Source organism: Budorcas taxicolor, chromosome 11 (genome assembly GCF_023091745.1).
Source record: "Budorcas taxicolor isolate Tak-1 chromosome 11, Takin1.1, whole genome shotgun sequence".
In the NCBI taxonomy this organism is placed as follows: domain Eukaryota; kingdom Metazoa; phylum Chordata; class Mammalia; order Artiodactyla; family Bovidae; genus Budorcas; species Budorcas taxicolor.
This window is the reverse complement of record NC_068920.1, coordinates 54529043-54549855: the sequence shown is the minus strand read 5'-3', so window position 1 is coordinate 54549855 and position 20813 is coordinate 54529043. Positions and strand designations below refer to the sequence as shown.

General features: G+C 38.2%; 1 protein-coding gene across 1 annotated transcript in view; it reads left to right on the top strand.

The window, feature by feature from the left end:
- Positions 1–20813, top strand: part of HMGCLL1 (3-hydroxymethyl-3-methylglutaryl-CoA lyase like 1) — a 186749-nt gene that overhangs the window by 93343 nt on the left and 72593 nt on the right. Inside the window, exon 5 of the mRNA XM_052649170.1 lies at positions 1111–1259. Coding sequence (XP_052505130.1) covers positions 1111–1259 — 149 coding nt within the window. The remainder of the gene's footprint in view (positions 1–1110; positions 1260–20813) is intronic.

Genomic DNA, 20813 nt, shown 5'->3' with positions numbered 1-20813 from the left:
TATAGTTCTCTGTGTTATAGAGTAGGACATTGCTGTCAATCCATAGACTTTTATTTTAAAGGTTAAAAATGTATTGTGGATGGAAGAGTGGAAGCCAGTGTTTTTTTCAGTGTTGGAAGAAAGATGACGGAATTTTTGTTTTCTTAAGGTGTTAGGGTATTGGTGAGGAAGGGCAGTCTAGGCATGGTGCTAGAGATATATTGATAGAAAGACTTAAGAATCCAACTGGAAATGTAGGAGGCTTTACATTTGACAACAAGTTTCTGGGAAGACTGGAGGGAGGAAGGAAAACGGCAAAGTGGGCCAAAAGGAGAATTGATTAGGTCAACATTTTGGGTTTAAAGATTGGCTAGAGGGGAGGGGACTTTCTTGGTGGTCCAGTGCTTAGGACTCCACGCTTCCATTGCAAGGGGCATGGGTTCGATCCCTGGAAGGGAAACCAGGATCCCTCATGCTATGCAGCACAGCCAAAATAAATAAATGAATAAGAATAAAAAGTAAAAAAGACACCTACATTTACTAAAAAACAAAAAACAAACAAACAAAAACTGGCAAGAGGTTTAAGGAATTAGACACACAAGGGTTTAGTTGTCATAGTCAAAGTATAAAACAGTGGAAGGGAGCTTCAGAGATAGAGAGAAAATTGGGGGTAAAATTCAAGTGATAATTTGGAAAAGTGTTTTTCTGATGGGTTATAAGGAAAGAAGAAAACCAGAAAGTATTTACTATTCTCTATTTAAAAATATATGGTCTAAAAGTAATGTTTTCCATAGATGTTAAGAGGTTTTATTGGGATGCTGGTATTTTCCACAATTTGGGTTAAAATACTTCTGAGGATAACTTTTAGGAAAGGGAAAATTAAATTGGAATACCACCATTGTATATTGTGTGATTTATGAGTGTTGTCGTTTGTGGAATTATCCGTGTTATAAAATATTTTTACGTTTCAAAAGAGAGTATATAGCAAGCAGAGAGAAATCTGATTTTAAATTCGAAGCAGAATGCTAAAGAATACAAATATTTCTTTATAGAGTAATTAATATTGCTTCTACTGCGCTCACTGATGGTTTTGAAACGAATTAGCTTCTGCCTTTAAATTGTATTTTTCAGGTCGCTGCAGGAGCAACCGAGGTATCTGTTTTTGGTGCTGCCTCTGAATCCTTTAGCAAGAAGAACATTAACTGTTCTATTGAAGAGAGTATGAAGAGGTTTGAGGAGGTCGTTAAGTGTGCAAGGCACATGAATATTCCAGCACGAGGGTAATTATGAAATCCCGCAAACTCTAGTTAATTCGTTCATGTCTGATGTTAGAGCTCTTTTTAAGAACTATTTTGACATTGTTTTACCACATGTAATAATATACATCTGGAAGTTCATGGTTCACGTATTGCTGAAGCCTGGCTGGGAGAATTTTGAGCAAGGAGACTGCAAGGAGATCCAACCAGTCCATTCTAAAGGAGATCAGCCCCGGGTGTTCATTGGAAGGAATGATGCTAAAGCTGAAACTCCAGTACTGTGGCCACCACATGCAAAGAGTTGACTCATTGAAAAAGGCTCTGATGCTGGGAGGGATTGGGGGCAGGAGGAGAAGGGGGCGACCGAGGATGAGATGGCTGGATGGCATCACCGACTCGATGGACATGAGTTTGAGTGAACTCTGGGAGTTGGTGATGGACAGGGAGGCCTGGCATGCTGCGATTCATGGGGTCGCAAAGAGTCGGATATGACTGAGCGACTGAACTGAACTGAATAATATACACAGAGTATCTTATTTGCACCTTATGTGATCAGGGCCATCATTTTATTGTTATTGCTATAATTACCTAGATAATATCACCTGAATCCTGAGGGTGTATCTAGCCTGTGGGGCATGATGCATTGAGGTCATGGGGACCAGCATCACAGCTGACACTGTTACTCATTTCATCAATTCCAAATTACCCGAATGCAGCCGTGTTGTTTGGATCTCAGCACACTCTAAGTGGATAGATTGGTATAAACTCAGAGTAGCATTTGGAAAGTAATTACTTAATGTGGTTTCCAAATTTTTAACATTTTTAAGAACCATGCTTTTTCTTCAAAGAATATATTGTATGGAAATTGAATAGCATACGTAAAATGTAAAACTGCACTGGGGTGTAGGTTCATCATACCAGCCATTCGGCTGACTTCTGGGCTGTCTCTGTGTGACTCTAAATCAGCTATATTTGGTGAAGGAGAGGAGAAAGGAAACCTGCTTTTGTTTTTGCCTTCTTTCGAGCAAGCAGGAGAGCATCTCGTGCAGACAGGCTCTACGCCCGGATCCGTGTCTGTGAAATGTATGATAAGTTCATTGTTACTTAAGAAAGAAGTTTTTTCTAACACATTAGTAATTTTCTACTTTTATAATTACGGGGGTATGATAAACATGCCATAATCATCTTCATAATTTAAATGCATAGTGTTTGTAAGAGAAGGCTGAATGCTGTCCCTGGGCTTCCATGCTGGTTGTCCTGCCCTTGACTGAGGTGAGCCAAGTTCAGAGTGGCAAGAAAGATCAGTCATCAATGAGAAAGCAAGTGGACCCAATTTGGAGTGAGGAGATTAGAAAAGGGTTAGAATTCAATCAAGGTCATTTGGAGAACAAGTAGAATTCGATTACACTGTATTTAGGTATTTTTTGGTTTGCTCCCTTTTCTAACTTCTTTTGCTTTCTTCTTAGTAAATTTCCAAGATGACTTTTTAAAGATATAAAGTTATTTTGTAACTAACATGTATACATAACATGTGGAGTCCATGCAAGAAAATTCAAAAACCAAGATAATCTGTTTCCATAGAAAATAAAGGATGTTTGTTTTTAAGGCAAAAGTTACATAACAACCAAAAATATAAACGTTACATAACCACTATCAAAAAGGAAAGGTGTCCTGCAAGTTTTAAATTCAAATATACATAAGTTGTTTTATTTTATTAACTTTAAAAAAAAGGGAAAAATGAAGAAGCTGTTCTTCTGTTTCAGTGTACGTTTGTTTGGAGTATAGGCTATTGAGTAAAGTAATTCTCATTGAAAAGTTGAAAGAACCCCAAACCTTAAGAAGTAAGGTACATATTTCAATTGGGAAGACTTTTTTTTAATGTGGAAAGATGGATGTTCACAAATTTTATGACAGCTGATTTTATCACTTTATAAAATGGTATAGGCAAACTTTATAAGGCTAATAGAAACCCTAAATCTCCTTTAATACTGACTGTATTAATAAAATGTTTATAAAATTCAATATAAAAATTAAATAATACAAAATGTAATAAGATGTTTAGTACTAAATACTAAACATTTAGTATTGTGCTATCAATAAAGAAACTTCTAACCATGTTACAACCTAAGAAATTCTTCAGGATTTGATAAGATGGGTACAGAAGTGCAGATAAACAAGCACTAACCTACAGCCAAATGAAGTCAGCAAAAGTACACTGTAATTATACCATAGACAAATGCATGTTTTCCAGTGTAGATTTTCTTCCTTTGGAGCCCAAGTCCTTGATTTTCGGAAACACTAGTCACTTTTAGAAATAACACCTTTCGAAAGATGGATGTGAGTTCACTTCTTATGCAGTTGAAAATTATCTTCTTCTCCCCCAAACTTTTACAGACTTTAAATTAGGTCTTATTTTCACTGGTCAATATAGAAGGTAGGTACTTTATTAAAAGGCATAGGCTATCGGTACTCGTTTTAGGGAAAAAGCCATGCTCAGCTAGTCAAACCTGAAGTAGATGCTCCAGCCAGTGTTACTATGGCGACAGCTGCATCACTATGGACCATCATTTAGAAAATGTATGGTGCCAGCTGCCGTCAGATTTAAAGGCCGTACAGCAGGACACATTTAATAAATGCTCACTAAAGCCATTTAAGCTTCTATAAAACAGTAAACTTTCATATGGTCTAAATAGCAGCTTCTATTAAAGTTATGAAGTCTATTGTTTGTTTCCTCCCCTCTTGGAAACACACACATACACATGCCTCTGTACAGGTTTTTTAATAGATGCTTGGAACTTTATGTAACATCTGGGATACACTGGGCAAGACACCATGCCAGATCGCCGACATAAAATGCAGAGTCAGCTAACTACTGCTGCTCATCCACTGTATGCGAGTGAGCAATGAAATGTCCAAATTTTGGACTTCATTTTTTAGTGTGCATTTCACATATGTTTAAAACATCTAGGTTATTTTTCTCTTATCTATCTAAATCTTTAAAATGTTAAAAAGAGAAAAATAGAAGCCTGTTTTAAATTTAGTCATTCTCTTTTTTATCAGTGGATTTACTGAATAAATTATCTCTGATGTGTATTTAAGATCGAAGTCCTTCAGATATGAAGTAGTTTTCTCATCTATCACATAAGACTTTCAGCTTTTATTCCCTTTTGTTTGAAATGAGTATCAGCTTCTCTTTAATGAAGTCACAAGTTACAGGAATCACATGCTGCTTTTCGTGTGGAAATTTAATTTTAGAAGGAAAGTGACTTGTTCGTTTCATTATTAAGATACTTATAAATAGGTTATAAATTCACAAAGTCAGCAGTTGGGCATATCAGAGAGTTTTAACATGATTACCTCTTAGACTTCTCCTGTAAAGTGGTCTAGAATGATTGGACCCATGATTGACTTCCTGAAGGGCTGAGCCTACTGAAAGTTGAAAGAAGTAGATTGGTAACTTTTTTTTCTAGGAGCAAAACAAAATTATTCACCCATTGTTAAAAAAAATTACAAAATGCAAAAAAAATATTTCATTGTGAACTGTCACTGCTGAGTTTATTCTCAAATTCCCAGAAAACAAAACAAAACAAAACTGAGGTACAAAATAATGAGAACAATGAATAAGAAGCAAATTAATAATTAAAGTAAGAAAGACAACCATAGGTCCCTGGAGGAGGACATGGCAACCCGCTCCAGTATTCTTCCCTAGAGAATCCCAAGGACAGAGGAGCCTGGCGGGCTACAGTCAATGCGGTAGCAAAGAGTTGGACACGACCGAAGGGACTTCACACACAGAGAACCATAGATAACTTTGAAGTATGGAAAAACAAAGGCGGTTTTAGGATGTAATAACATTTTGCTTTCATCTTAAATTCTTTATAAGGCGTGATTAGTATTTATTCCTATTTTGGAGGAGATAAGGAATCAGACTTTTCATAAAACTCTAATTAGTCTAGGGTGCATATCTTACATTCCTCTTCATCTAACCCACATCACTAACTCCCTATCTAAATCAAAACCAAGGAAAACCCAATCTGTTTTTAAATGCTTCTGAATAAAATTGTATCATTTTCATGAGCGACCAGTTGTTTTCATAAGACCCTCAGTGTTTGGAAATTCTTCCTGTGCTTAGTTAATTTTAACTGATTGCCTAGCTCTGAATAATTTCTAACCTTTAAAATGGTAACCGTTTCTTATGGCTGTGAAGTCAGGGCAGCGTATTCTCTCTCAAAATGGTCAGCTTTCCGTGGACTTCCCTTGGAGAAAGAACTGATAACAACACGTTTCTTCAGGAACGTGCAACCTACTTGTTTGTTCAACGAACCATCTAGGTCATGTACACGTTATATCTCCTATCCTTCCCTTGCCTAATTCAAAATGTCATTACAGACCCTGATCCTGAAATAGCAGCCTTTTTGAGTAGGGTAATGAGCCTCCTTGCTGAGGGCTCTAAGTTTTAAATACACAGTAAGTGACAGGCAGTGTTTCTCATGGCTTGTGATGCCAATGCCTCCCATAAGCTAATTTATCCTAATGAAATTCACTTCCATAGGTGGCACCATTGTCTATAAGTAGAAGCTCATTGGGCAAAGTTTCTTTCCAATTTCTATTGTTAAACTGAGGCCTTTCCACTGGTGCCTGGAAGAGGAATTCAAATCATCTACCAAAATATGGCATGTGAAACTTTAAAAATTGAGACATCTGTTAAATGATTTTCTTTAGTACATATGGTGGTTTTGAGTTCTACTTTTTTTAGCCTTACATATTACTCTGTCACTGCTGTGTGCCAGATAACACATTCCCCAGCTACAGTTAATATGTATAAGTTGTGTGTGTGTGAAGTCACATCTAAATAGCCTCTTTGGAGGCAAGATTGTGTTTTGTCATTTCTCGTGAAATTCACCTTTTAGAACTAAAGGAGAATTTTAGCAGAATTGCTTCTCGAGACTAACGGACCATCATTATCTCATCTATCATCCACAGTGATAAGGGCATGATCACTTCAGTTCAGTCGCTCAGTCGTGTCCGACTCTTTGCGACCCCATGTATCGCAGCACGCCAGGCCTCCCTGTCCATCACCAACTCCCGGAGTTCACTCAGACTCACGTCCATCGAGTCTGTGATGCCATCCAGCCATCTCATCCTCGGTCGTCCCCTTCTCCTCCTGCCCCCAATCCCTCCCAGCATCAGAGTCTTTTCCAATGAGTCAACTCTTCGCATGAGGTGGCCAAAGTACTGGAGCTTCAGCTTTAGCATTATTCCTTCCAAAGAAATCCCAGGGCTGATCTCCTTCAGTATGGACTGGTTGGATCTCCTTGCAGTCCAAGGGACCCTCAAGAGTCTTTTCCAACACCACAGTTCAAACGCATCAATTCTTCAGCACTCAGCCTTCTTCACAGTCCAACTCTCACATCCATACATGACCACATGAAAAACAATAACCTTGACTAGACGGACCTTTGCTGGCAAAGTAATGTCTCTGCTTTTGAATATACTATCTAGGTTGGTCATAACTTTCCTTCCAAGGAATAAGCGTCTTTTAATTTCATGGCTGCAGTCACCATCTGCAGTGATTTTGGAGTCCAAAAAAATAAAGTCTGACACTGTTTCCTCTGTTTCCCCATCTATTTCCCATGAAGTGATGGGACCAGATGCCATGATCTTCGTTTTCTGAATGCTGATCTTTAAGCCAACTTTTTCACTCTCCTCTTTCACTTTCATCAAGAGGCTTTTTAGCTTCTCTTCACTTTCTGCCATAAGGGTGGTGTCATCTGCATATCTGAGTTTGTTGATATTTCTCCCGGCAATCTTGATTCCAGCTTGTGTTTCTTCCAGTCCAGCGTTTCTCATGATGTACTCTGCATATAAGTTAAATAAGCAGGGTCACAATATACAACCTTGATGACAAAAATGACAGAATGATCTCTGTTCGTCTCCAAGGCAAACCATTCAATATCACAGTTATCCAAGTCTATGCCCCAACCAGTAACACCGAAGAAACTGAAGTTGAATGGTTTTATGAAGACCTACAAGATCTTTTAGAACTAACACCCAAAAAACATGTCCTTTTCATTATAGGAGACTGGAATGCATAAGTAGGAAGTCAAGAAACAGCTGGAGTAACAGGCAAATTTGGCCTTGGAATGCAGAATGAAGCAGGGCAAAGACTAATAGAGTTTTGCCAAGAAAATGCACTGGTCATAGCAAACACCCTCTTCCAACAACACAAGAGAAGACTCTACACATGGACATCACCAGATGGTCAACACTGAAATCAGACTGACTATATTCTTTGCAGCCAAAGATGGAGAAGCTCTGTACAGTCAACAAAAACAAGACCGGGAGCTGACTGTGGCTCAGATCATGAACTCCTTATTGCCAAATTCAGACTCAAATTGAAGAAGGTAGGGAAAACTGCTAGACCATTCAGGTATGACCTAAATCAAATCCCTTATGATTATACAGTGGATGTGAGTAATAGATTTAAGGGCCTAGATCTGATAGATAGAGTGCCTGATGAACTATGGAATGAGGTTCATGACATTGTACAGGAGACAGGGATCAAGACCATCCTCATGGAAAATAAATGCAAAAAAGCAAAATGCCTGTCTGGGGAGGCCTTACAAATAGCTGTGAAAGGAAGAGAGGTGAAAAGCAAAGGAGAAAAGGAAAGATATAAGCATCTGAATGCAGAGTTCCAAAGAATAGCAAGAAGAGATAAGAAAGCCTTCTTCAGCGATCAATGCAAAGAAATAGGGGAAAACAACACAATGGGAAAGACCAGAGATCTCTTCAAGAAAATTAGAGATACCAAGGGAACATTTCATGCAAAGATGGGCTCGGTAAAGGACAGAAATGGTCTGGACCTAACAGAAGCAGAAGATATTAAGAAGAGGTGGCAAGGATACACGGAAGAACTGTACAAAAAAGATCTTCACGACCCAGATAATCATGATGATGTGATCACTAATCTCGAGCCAGACATCTTGGAAAGTGAAGTCAAGTGGGCCTTAGAAAGCATCACCAAGAACAAAGCTAGTGGAGGTGATGGAATTCCAACTGAGCTGTTTCAAATCCTGAAAGATGATGCTGTGAAAGTGCTGCACTCAATATACCAGCAAATTTGGAAAACTCAGCAGTGGCCACAGGACTGGAAAAGATCAATTTTCATTCCAATTCCAAAGAAAGGCAATGCCAAAGAATGCTCAAACTACCACACAATTGCACTCATCTCACATGCTAGTAAAGTAATGCTCAAAATTCTCCAAGCCAGGCTTCAGCAGTACGTGAACCGTGAACTCCCTGATGTTCAAGCTGGTTTTAGAAAAGGCAGAGGAACCAGAGATCAAATTGCCAACATCCGCTGGATCATGGGAAAAGCAAGAGAGTTCCAGAAAAATATCTATTTCTGCTTTATTGACTATGCCAAAGCCTTTGACTGTGTGGGTCACAATAAACTGTGGAAAATTCTGAAAGAGATGGGAATACCAGACCATCTGACCTGCCTCTTGAGAAATTTGTATGCAGGCCAGGAAGCAACAGTTAGAACTGGACATGGAACAACAGACTGGTTCCAAATAGGAAAAGGGCATGATAGGCTATCAAAATTTATTCACAATTGGCTTGTTAATTGGATGCTGTTTTGTATTGCATATAGGCTAATATATTCTGCATGGCTGCATCAAATTCACTCCTCTTTTTAAATGTCTTAATTACCTTTCATTGACATCAAATGTCACCTCATCATTCCTGACACTGACATTGTTTTTCTCTTCTGAATGTAGCAGTGGTTGATTCTTTATGGTCCAAGTATTTGTGACATTTATTAAAGGCTTCTGGTTTCTTTTTGCCGGGATGATTTGAGGAACATGGGAAAGTAGGCCTAGGTAAGGCCTAACTAGGTGATTTTGTCATGATTCAGTTCTTCTAGGTGAAGTTGGTAAAGACTTGAATGTTGCTGTTTTATCATGATTTTGCACAATACTGATAAATAGCCTCAGTAAGCACAAATAAAAATAAAACAACTCATATTTCTATCCAGGGTTTATTGTAATTTTAGTACCATAGGTGTCAATATCGTTGGTGATGTTTTTGTTACTCTGTCATCCTAAATAATGCTTGAAACATGATTCCAAGTCCGAACTCTCAAAAATTTGCTGTCATTTCTGGATGCAGAATTTGAACTGTGAAGAACCAGAATCTGGCTATATGTTGGTTATAAAGTTTAGGAATTTTATAGAAAATCATCTGAAAGTTAAAACAACATCTTTACTCATATATTTTGCATGAATTCATTTAAGAAATATTGATTGTTTTATATCATGTCTTGTCTTCTGATGCTGTATGGAATATAAAAATGAAAAAGTAGCCTGGGGAGTTTCCAGCAGACTGGGGAAGTAATTTGTATAGAAATAATGACTATGTGGTAAAAAATGCCAAGTGTTTAGGAGAAATACAGATAAATCCCATTAATTTTTAAAGTAAGACTGTCTTAAACTTCTCTGGAGTTGTTTGTAAAACCCTCATGGAGGTGTCAATAAAATGAAGTCATAAAAATGAGTAAAAATATGGAAACATAATCAGAAATAGTGGCCTTTTCAGTGAGAGCAGGGAATTTACAAAGAGCAAAGCCACGGTGAAGAGAAACCTCCAGAAATGTTTGGGTAACAGGGAGAAGTTTATATTTCCTGGAATAGGAGCTTTTAAGGCTGTGAAATGGAAGAGAGGTAGAAAGTTAGATGAGGTTTCACAGATTGCTGAGCTTGAATACCAAGTTTATTTGGTAGACAACAACAGGTCATTGAAGATTTTCAGAGTAGGAAAATACCCAATCAGTGTATTTTATGCTCAAGGAATATCGTTTCAGTAGTCGATACTGGAGTACAAATGAGGACGTGCCATTAGACCAGAAGCAAGGAGGGCACTTGGAGACATCTGTGGCCATCCTGAAAAGGGCACCGCTCTGTCCACGTGAGCTGGGCCAGCAGTTCCCACGCTCTAGGGAAGAACCAGCCAATGCTGTTTGAGCGTGTTCTTAAAGGTGACCTTCAAGAGATTTAGTGGCTGAAAATGACTATATCTTTTTCTTTTAAAAGGCAAATGTGGGGAAAACAGGAATGACCATTATTTTGAATCTGTTGAGCTTCCTGTGCCATCTGAATGTGTCAAGCAATCAATTTATAATGTTCATAAGAAGACTGGAAGTGTGTTCTGTGTAATAGTGAGAAAGAGAGAGATTATGAGAGGCTGAGTAGTCATGTATGGATGTGAGAGTTGGACTGTGAAGAAGGCTGAGTGCTGAAGAATTGCTGCTTTTGAACTGTGGTGTTGGATAAGACTCTTGAGAGTCCCTTGGACTGCAAGGACATCCAACCAGTCCATTCTGAAGGAGATCAGCCCTGGGATTTCTTTGGAGGGAATGATGCTAAAGCTGAAACTCCAGTACTTTGGCCACCTCATGCGAAGAGTTGACTCATTGGAGAAGACTCTGATGCTGGGAGGGATTGGGGGCAGGAGGAGAAGGGGACGGCAGAGGATGAGATGGCTGGATGGCATCACTGACTCGATGGACATAAATCTGAGTGAACTCTGGGAGTTGGTGATAGACAGGGAGGCCTGGCGTGCTGCGATTCATGGGGTCACAAGGAGTCTGACACGATTGAGCGACTGAACTGAACTGAACTGAGCTGATACAGAGACTCCTTTTTCTGTTCCCATTACAGACACATAAATATAACAACTTGTAAAGCATAAGGTGAAGTTCAGAAGAGAAAAGGAAGTCCTCAGATCACCAGGGAAAGTGTGGCAAGGATGTAGTGTGATGGCCCCAGCACATGGGGTGTCTACTCCATATACAAGCCCTAATGACTGAGAAATGCGATTCTACAGTCTATATGCAGACACATAGATGTTCTGCTAAGACTGGGATTGGAAACTGAGTACTTTTGGATTCTGGAAGCATTTCCTTGCCAATGCAGAGTCACTTAAATCTGTGCCAGTGTTATAGGTTGTGGATTTATGACATCGGAGTATTGTGGAAACCCAATTTGAGAAATAAAGGTAGACCTTTGCTTGGGAACTGGTAAAATCTGTGAGGCAAGGGAAAAAGGAAATTAGATCTCCTTTATAGGAACATTTAAATAACTCAGGACTTTCATGGAACTTCCACAGAAACTAAAGCACCATGAAAAGGCATTCACAGTAAAAATTACAGACCACATGAGGGAACAAATTACCCTAAGAAAAATAAGCAGAAGAAAAAGAAAAAGAAGGATAACTTTAGCACAAAAGAAGGACATAGAATAACCCGAATTGAGATGGTGAATTAATCCTTACTATATTTATAGAGGCAAAGGAAGAATATAATAAAAGAACAAGTCTTTATGAAAAAAAAGAATGAACATTTGAGGAAAAGAAATGGAAGTGAAAAATACATGTGTTAAATAAAAACAGTAATTGCAGAACAACAGATTAGATATGGTTGAAGTGGGAGTTAACGGTCCTAGTGGCCTAGAACTAGGATTTGAGGAAATTGCAGTAATGAATAGAAAAATAATAAAAGTTTTGAAAGTGAAAAGAGAATGCCTAATAGAATTCTCAAAAGGAGAAAACAAGGAAACTAGATATGAGAGATATGTTTGATGAAATATTATAGTACCTTGAGGATTTTCTAGAAGAGTATAAAAAGCATTAATGTTAATAATGAAGAAGTGTAACAAGTCCTGAAGGACTCATAGTCAAACGCAGGATATTAACTAAAAGTAGATAACCCTATAGCAGTAGAGAAGAATTGCACCCAGTCACTTCAGTCGTGTCCAGCTCTGTGCAACACTATGTATTGTAGCCTGCCAGGCTCCTCTGTCCATGGGGTTCTCCAAGGCAAGCATACTGAAGTGCATTGCCATGATTTACTATACAGCAATTATCTTTGGAGGGAAATATTCTCATCAGCAAAAACTGAGGTCAGAGATAATGAAATAATATATTCAAAATGGCAAAAAAAAAAAAACCCACAAAAACTGTCAGCTTAGAATTCCATATGTAACCAGACTATTGGACTAAAAGTTAACAAAACCATTTGTTGACGTAACAGTCTGAAAAATTCTACCCTTGCTGGAAAAAAAAGAAAAAGAAATTGAGTCAGAAGGGAGGAAAGAAAAAAAAGAATAGAAATAGAGAGGCAGTAGGCTGAGGCTTTGGCAGAGCAGAAACCATCTGCAATAGGTCTGTAAAAACTTATACCAGCTGTTTAAAGTGGATAAATGTAATAAGTGCCAAGGATTTAATCAGAGATAGATGCTGTAGGGTAGCAGTGAGATTAGACAGTATATGTCTGTTAGCTTACATCACTTTTACATAAAGGGATCAATTAAACAATCCAGGTAAGGAAATATTGCCAGAGTTTTGTTTAATTTAATTTTGTTTTTAATTGGAGGATAATTACTTTAAAATATTGTGATAGCTTTTGCCATACATCAACATCATTAGCCACAGAGATACTAAGCATGTCTCCTGCCTCTTAAATCTCCCTCCCACCTCCCTCCCTACTCCACCTTAATAGATTGCCACAGAGCACTGACTCTGGGTCCCCTGAATCATTCAGTAAATTGCCAGTGGCCATCTATTTTATATATGATAATGTGTATGTTTCAATACTGCTCTCTCAAAGCATTTCACCCTCTCCCTCCCCGACTGTAACCAAAAGTCTATCCTTTAGTTTTGGGTCTCGTTTGCACCCTGCAAGTAGGATCATCAGTACCATATTTTTAGATTCCATATATATGTGTTAATATATAGTATTTGTCACTCTCTTTCTGACTTACTTCACACTGTATAATAGGCTCTATGTCCATGACCTAACTAGAATTAACTCAAATGTGTTCCTTTTTATAACTGAGTAATATTCCATTGTGTGTATGTATACCATTATTTCTTCATCCATTCATCTGTCAGTGGACATCTAGGCTGCTTCCATATCCTCAGTTCAGTTCAGTTCAGTTGCTTTGTCATGTCCGACTCTTGGTGACCCCATGGACTGCAGCATGCCAGGCTTTCCTGTCCATCACCAACTCCTGGAGCTTGCTCAAATTCATGTCCACAGAGTCAGTGATGCCATCCAACCATCTCATCCTCTGTCATCCCCTTCTGCTCCTGCCCTCAATCTTTCCCAGCATCAGGGTCTTCTCCAGTGAGTCAATTCTTCGCATCAGGTGGCCAAAGTACTGGAGTTTCAGCTTCAGCATCAGTCCTTCCAATGAATATTCAGGACTGATTTCCTTTAGGATTGACTGGTTTGTCCCTTGCAGTCCAAGGGACCCTCAAGAGTCTTCTCAAACACCACAGTTCAAAAGCATCAGTTATTCAGTGCTCAGATTTCTTTATGGTCCAATTCTCACATCCATACATGACTATTGGAAAACCATACTTTTGACTAGATGGACCTTTATCAGCAAAGTAATGTCTCTGCTTTTTAATAATGCTGTCTAATTTGGTCATAGCTTTTCTTCGAAGGAGTAAGAATATTTTAATTTAATGGCTGCAGTTACCATCTGCAGTGATTTTGAAGCCCAAGAAAATAAAGTCTTTCACTGTTTCCACTGCTTCCCCATCTACTTGCCATGAAGTTACGGGACCAGATGGAGAAGGCAGTGGCACTCCACTCCAGTACTCTTGCTTGGAAAACCCCATGGATGGAGGAGCCTGGTGGGCTGCAGTCCATGGGGTCACTAAGAGTCGGACACAACTGAGTGACTTACCAGCAGCAGCAGCAGCAGCAGCATGGGACCAGATGCCATGATCTTAGTTTTTTGAATGTTGAGTTTTAAGCCAGCTTTTTCACTCTTCTCTTTCACTTTCATCAAGAAATTCTCTAGCCATTGTAAATAGTGCTGCAGTGAACATTGGGGTACATGTGTCTTTTTCAAATATGGTTTCTCAAGGGCGTATGGCTGGTAGTGGGATTGCTGGGTCATATGGGCTTCCCTGGTGGCTCAGCTGGTAAAGAATCCACCTGCACTGTGGGAGACCTAGGTTCAGTCCCTGGTTTGGGAAGATCCCCTGGAGAAGGGAATGGCTACCCACTCCAGTATTCTGGCCTGAAGAATTCTGTGGACTGTATAGTCTATAGGGTCATAAAGAGTTGGACACGACTGACCGACTTTCACTTTCATGATAATTTTATTTCTAGTATTTTAAGGAATCTCCATACTCTTCTTCATAGTGGCTGCATCAGTTTGCATTCCCATTAACAGTGTAAAAGGTTTCCCTTTTCTCCATACCCTCTCCAGCATTTATTGTTTGTAGACATTTTAATGATGCCCATTCCTACCAGTGTGGGATATCTCATTGTAGTTTTGACTTGCATTTTCTAACAATGAACAATGTTGAACACCATTTCACGTGTTTGCTAACCATCTGTATGTCTTCTCTGGAGACATGTCTGTTTATGTACTGCTAACTTTTTGATTGGGTTGTTTGTTTTTCTGGAATTGAGCTGCATGAACTACTTGTATATTTTGGAGATTAATCCTCGGTCAGTTGTTTCATTTGCTATTATCTTCTCCCATTCTGAGGGCTATCTCTTCTCCTTGCTATAGTTTCCTTCGTTGTGCAAAAACTTTTGAGTTTAATTAGGTCTCATTCGTTTATTTTTATTTCCATGACTCTAGGAGGGGGGTCATAAAGGATCTTTTATGATTTATGTCAAAGGGTGTTCTGCCTAAGTTTTCCTCTAAGAATTTAATAGATTCTGGTCTTACATTTAGATCTTTAATTCATTTTGAGTTTATTTTTGTGTATGGTGTTAGAAAGTGTTCTGATTCATTCTTTTACATGTAGCTGTCTAGATTTCCCCGCACCACTTATTGAAGAGATGGTCCTTTCTCCATCGTATATTTTGCCTCCTTTGTCAAAGATAGGTGTGTGGACTTATCTCCAAGCTTTCTGTCTTTTTTCATTGATACGTATTTCTGTCTTTGTGTCCATATCATACTGTCTTGACAACTGTATATAGTCTGAAGTGAGGAAGGTTGATTCCTCAAGCTCCGTTCTTCTTTCTCAAGATTGCTCTGATATTCAGGATCTTTTATGTTTCCATACAAATTGTAAATTTTTTTGTTCTAGTTCTGTGAAAAATACCATTGGCAGTTTGATAGGGATTGCAATTGATTCTGTAGATGGCTTTGGATAGTATAGTCGTTTTCACAATACTCATTCTTCCAATTGAAGACCATGGTATATCTCTCCATTTGTGTCGTCTTTAATTTCTTTCATCAGTGTCTTATAATTTTCTGCATACAGGTCTTTTGTGTCTTTAGGTAAATTTTCTCCTAAGTATTTTATTCTTTTTTTGTTGCAGTAGTGAATAGGGTTGTTTCCTTAATTTTTGTTTTGGATTTTTTATTGTTACTGTACAGGCATGCAAGAAATTTCTGTGTACTAATTTTGTATCCTGAGACTTTATTCACTGATTAGTGCTAATAATTTTCTGGTGGCATAGTTAGGGTTTTCCATGTAAAGAATCATGCCATCTGCAAACAGTGAGGGCTTTACTTCTTTTCCAATCTGAATTCCTTTTGTTTCTTTTTCTTCTGTAATTGCTGTGGCTACAACTTCCAAAATTATGTTGATAAATAGTAGTGAGAGCAGGCATCCTTGTCTTGTTTCTTATTTTAAAGGAAATGCTTTCAGGTTTTCACCATCGATAATAATATTTTCTGTGGGTTTATTGTCTATGGCCTGTTTTAGGTTCAAGTATGTTCCTTCTGAGGAGGGCATGGCAACCCACTCCAGTATTCTTGCCTGGAGAATCCCTATGGACAGAAGAGTTTGTTGGGCTACTGTCCGTGAGGTCACAAAGAGTTGGACACAACTGAACATTTAAGCACAGCACAGTATGTTCCTTTTATGCCAACTTTCTGGAGACTTTTAAAAAAAATCATGAATCAGTATTGAATTTTGTCTAAAACTTTCTCTGAATTTATTGAAATGATGATATGGTTTTTCTCTTTCAATTTGTTGTTATCTTTCAATATGGTGTATCAAATTGATTGATTTGCATATATGTTGAAGAATCCTTCATCCCAGGGATAAATCTCACTTGACCATGATATATGATCTTTTTAATGTGTTTTCAGATTCTGTTTCCTAGAATTTTATTGTGAATTTTTGCATATGTTCATCACTGATATTGGCCTATAATTTTCTTTTTTGTGGCATCTTTTTCTGGTTTTGGTATCAGGGTGATAGTGGGCTCATAGAATGAGTTTGGGCGTTTTCCTTCCTCCACAATTTTCTGGGAGAGTTTGATCAAGACAGATATCAGGTCTTCTCTAAACTTTTGGTAGAATTCATCTGTGGAATTGTCTGTGGAGTGATTTTGCTGTTAATTTTTTTTGGAAAATTTTTCATTACAGTTTTGATTTTAGTGTTTGTGATTGGTCTGTCCATAGTTTCTCTTTCTTCCTGGTTTAGATTGGATAGGTATACTTCTCTAAGAATTTGTCCATTTCTTCCAGGCTATCTGTTTTATCCACAGATAGTTCTTATAGTAGTCTCTTATGATCCTTTTTATTTCTGTGAGTTCTGTTGTAATTTCTCCATTTTTATTTCTGATTTTATTGATTTGAGTCCTCTCCCTTTTTTCTCTTGATGATTCTGGCTAACCGTTTGTCAGTTCTGTTTATCTCCTCAAAGAACAAACTTTTAGTTTTATCGGTCTTTGCTCATGTCTCTTTCATTTCTTTTTCATTGATTTAATCTCTGATCTTTATGACTCCTTTTCTTCTACTGACTTTAGGGGGTTTTGTCCTTTTTCTAGTTGCTTTAGGTGTAAGGTTAGGTTATTTATTTGATGCCTCTTGTTTCTTCATGTAGACTTGTATTGCTATAAACTTCCTTCTTAGCATGACTTTCACTGCATCCCATAGGTTTTAAGTTGTGTTTGTCATTTGATGCTAGGTATATTTTGATTTCCTTTTTGATTTCTTTAGTGATCTGTTCATTATTCAGAAGATAATTCTTTAACATGTGAATTCAGAAACACATTTCCATGTGTTCGTGTTTTTTATAGTTTTTTTTTTTTCCTGTAGTTGATATCTAACATTATAGTGTTGCAGTCAGAAAAGATGCTTGAAACGATTTCAGTTTTCTTAAATTTATCATGGCCCAAGAGGTGATCTTTTCTGGAGAATGTTCCATGTACACTTGAGAAAAGGGTGCAATCTATTGTTTTTGGATGAAATGGCCTGTAGATATCAATTAGGTCAAATGTATTATTTAAAGCTTGTGCTTCCCTATTAATTTTTTGTCTATATGATCTGTCCATTGGTGTGAATGGGGTATTAAAGCCCCCCATTATTACTGTGCTATTGTCTATTTCTCCTTTAATAGTTGTTAACATTTGCCTTATGTTTTGAGGTGCCCCTGTGTTGGGTGCATATGTATTTATAATTGTTACCTCTTCTTCTTGGTTTGATCCCTTGATCATTATATAGCAGCCTTGTTTGTCTCTTGTAATGGTCTTTATTTTAAAATCTGTTTTACCTGAAATGAGTATTGCTACTCCTATTTTCTTTCTTTTTTTTTTTAACAAGGAATGAGGGATAGATATTATAGAGAATGTATTTTTTTGCATTTATTTATTTATTTTTAATTTTAATTTTTACTTTATTTTACTTTACAATACTGTATTGTTTTTGCCATACATTGACATGAATCCACCATGGGTGTACATGAGTTCCCAAACATGAACCCCCCTCCCACCTCCCACCCCATATCATCTCTCTGGATCATCCCCGTGCACCAGCCCCAAGCACCCTGTATCCTGCATCGTACTCCTATTTTCTTTTGATTTCTGTTTTCATGGACTCTCCAGGCTATTTCCTTTCCCTTGTTAGGGAAGCTTTTGACTATAATCTCCTCAAATATTTTTCCATGCCCTTTCCTTTTATCTTCTTCTTCTGGGACCCCTATGATTTGAAAGTTGGGGCACTTAATGTTGTCCCAGAGGTCTCTGAGACTGTCCTCATTACTTTTTATTCTTTTTTTCTTTCTTTTTGTTCTGCTTCAGTTATTTCCAGCGTTCTATCTTCTATCTCACTTATCTGTTATTCTGCTTCAGGTTCTGTGGTTGGCTCCGTTCAGTGTATTTTCAGCCTTAGTTATTACATTATTCATTGTTGATTGTTTATTCTTTAATTTTTCCAGGTCCTTGTTAAACTTCTCTTGAATCATCTCGATTTGTGCCTTTAGTCTATTCATCTGTGCCTCCATTTAATTTCCGAGATTTTGGATCATCTTTACTAGTATTACTCTGGATCCTTTTTCAGGTAGACTGCCTATTTCCTCTTCATTTGTTCGGTGTTGTGGATTTTTACTATCTTCCTTCATCTGCTGCATATTTCTCTGTCTTTTCATTTTGCTTAATTTACCATGTTTTGGGTCTCCTTTCTGCAGGCTGGAAGGTCATAACTCCTCTTAATTGTGGAGACTGTCTCCCAGCTGGTGGGGTTGGATCAGTGCGTTGTGAAGGTTTCCTGGATGGGGGGGACTTGTGCCTGTGTTCCCATGGATGGAGCTGGATTTTGTCTCTCTGGAGGGCAGTGCTGTGCCCAGTAGTATGTTTGGGAGTGTCTGTGGGTTTGCTATGGCTTTAGGCAGCCTATCTGCTAATGTGCAGAGTTGTGCTCCTGTTTAGCTGAAGAATCGGCATGGCACATCCATCGCTGGAGCTTGCTGGGTTTGAATAGGGCTTGGCCTTAGTGTTGATGTGGAAGCCTTTGGGAGGGCTTGCACCTATTGATGTTCCATGGGGTTGGGAGTTCTCTGGTGGTCCAAAGTCCTGGAGTCAAGTCCCCTGCCTCTGGGGTTCTGGCCCATCCACTAACAGCAACATCAAGGCTTCACAGGTCACACAGCACAGAAGACAAGTACCCTGGATTAATGGCAAAACAAATTTAATAGGCAAAAACATCCAAAGAGTTTCACATACTTATATTGGAAAAAGAAGAGGGGGGAAGGAGAAAAAGAGGAAAGAAGGATAAATAGAGGGTTCTAAAGTGAAGAGAGGAATCAAGCCAATAAGTAAACCCCTAAGTGAAAATGATTACTATATATTAGACTCTCAAAGCTACAGGATTAAAAACAATAGATCAAAAATCAAGCATCAAAAACGTGGAAAATATTACTCTCAAAAATACAAAATCAAAACATCACAACAAAAATAAAAATGCATGCAATTGATTTAAAACTAATTTTTTTTTAAAGAAAAACTATGTTATAAAAAATAAAAAAGGAGTAATAAAGACCCATATTAAGTGGTGCTGGGAAAACTGGTCAACCACTTGTAAAAGAATGAAATTAGAACACTTTCTAACACCATACACAAAAATAAACTCAAAATGGATTAAAGATCTAAACGTAAGACCAGAAACTATAAAACTCTTAGAGGAGAACATAGGCAAAACACTCTCCGACATAAATCACAACAGGATCCTCTATGACCCACCTCCCAGAATACTGGAAATAAAAGCAAAAGTAAACAAATGGGACCTAATTAAAATTAAAAGCTTCTGCACAACAAAGGAAACTATACGCAAAATGAAAAGACAGCCTTCAGAATGGGAGAAAATAATAGCAAATGAAGCAATGGACAAAGAATCAATCTCAAAAATATACAAGCAACTCCTGCAGCTCAATTCCAGAAAAATAAACGACCCAATCAAAAAATGGGCCAAAGAACTAAACAGACATTTCTCCAAAGAAGACATACAGATGGCTAACAAACACATGAAAAGATGCTCAACATCACTCATTATCAGAGAAATGCAAATCAAAACCACAATGAGGTACCATTTCTTGCCAGTCAGAATGGCTGCTATCCAAAAGTCTACAAGCAGTAAGTGCTGGAGAGGGTGTGGAGAAAAGGGAACCCTCTTACACTGTTGGTGGGAATGCAAACTAGTATAGCCACTATGGAGAACATTCCTTAAAAAACTGCAAATAGAACTGCCTTATGACCCAGCAATCCCACTACTGGGCATACACACTGAGGAAACCAGAATTGAAAGAGACACGTGTACCCCAATGTTCATTGCAGCACTGTTTATAATAGCCAGGACATGGAAGCAACCTAGATGCCCATCAGCAGATGAATGGATAAGAAAGCTGTGCTATATATACAAGATGGAGTATTACTCAACCATTAAAAAGAATACATTAGAATCAGTTCTAATGAGGTGGATGAAACTGGAGCCGATTATACAGAGTGAAGTAAGCCAGAAAGAAAAACACCAATACAGTATACTAATGCATATATATGGAATTTAGAAAGATGGTAATGATAACCCTGTATGCGAGACAGCAAAGGAGACACAGATGTATAGAACAGTCTTTTGGATTCAGTGGGAGAGGGCGAGGGTGGGATGATTTGGGGGAATGGCATTGAAACATGTATAATATCATATATGAAATGAATCGCCAGTCCAGGTTCAATACAGGATGCTTTGAGCTGGTGCACTGGGATGACCCGGAGGGATGGTATGGGAAGGGAGGTGGGAGGGGGATTCAGGATGGGGAACA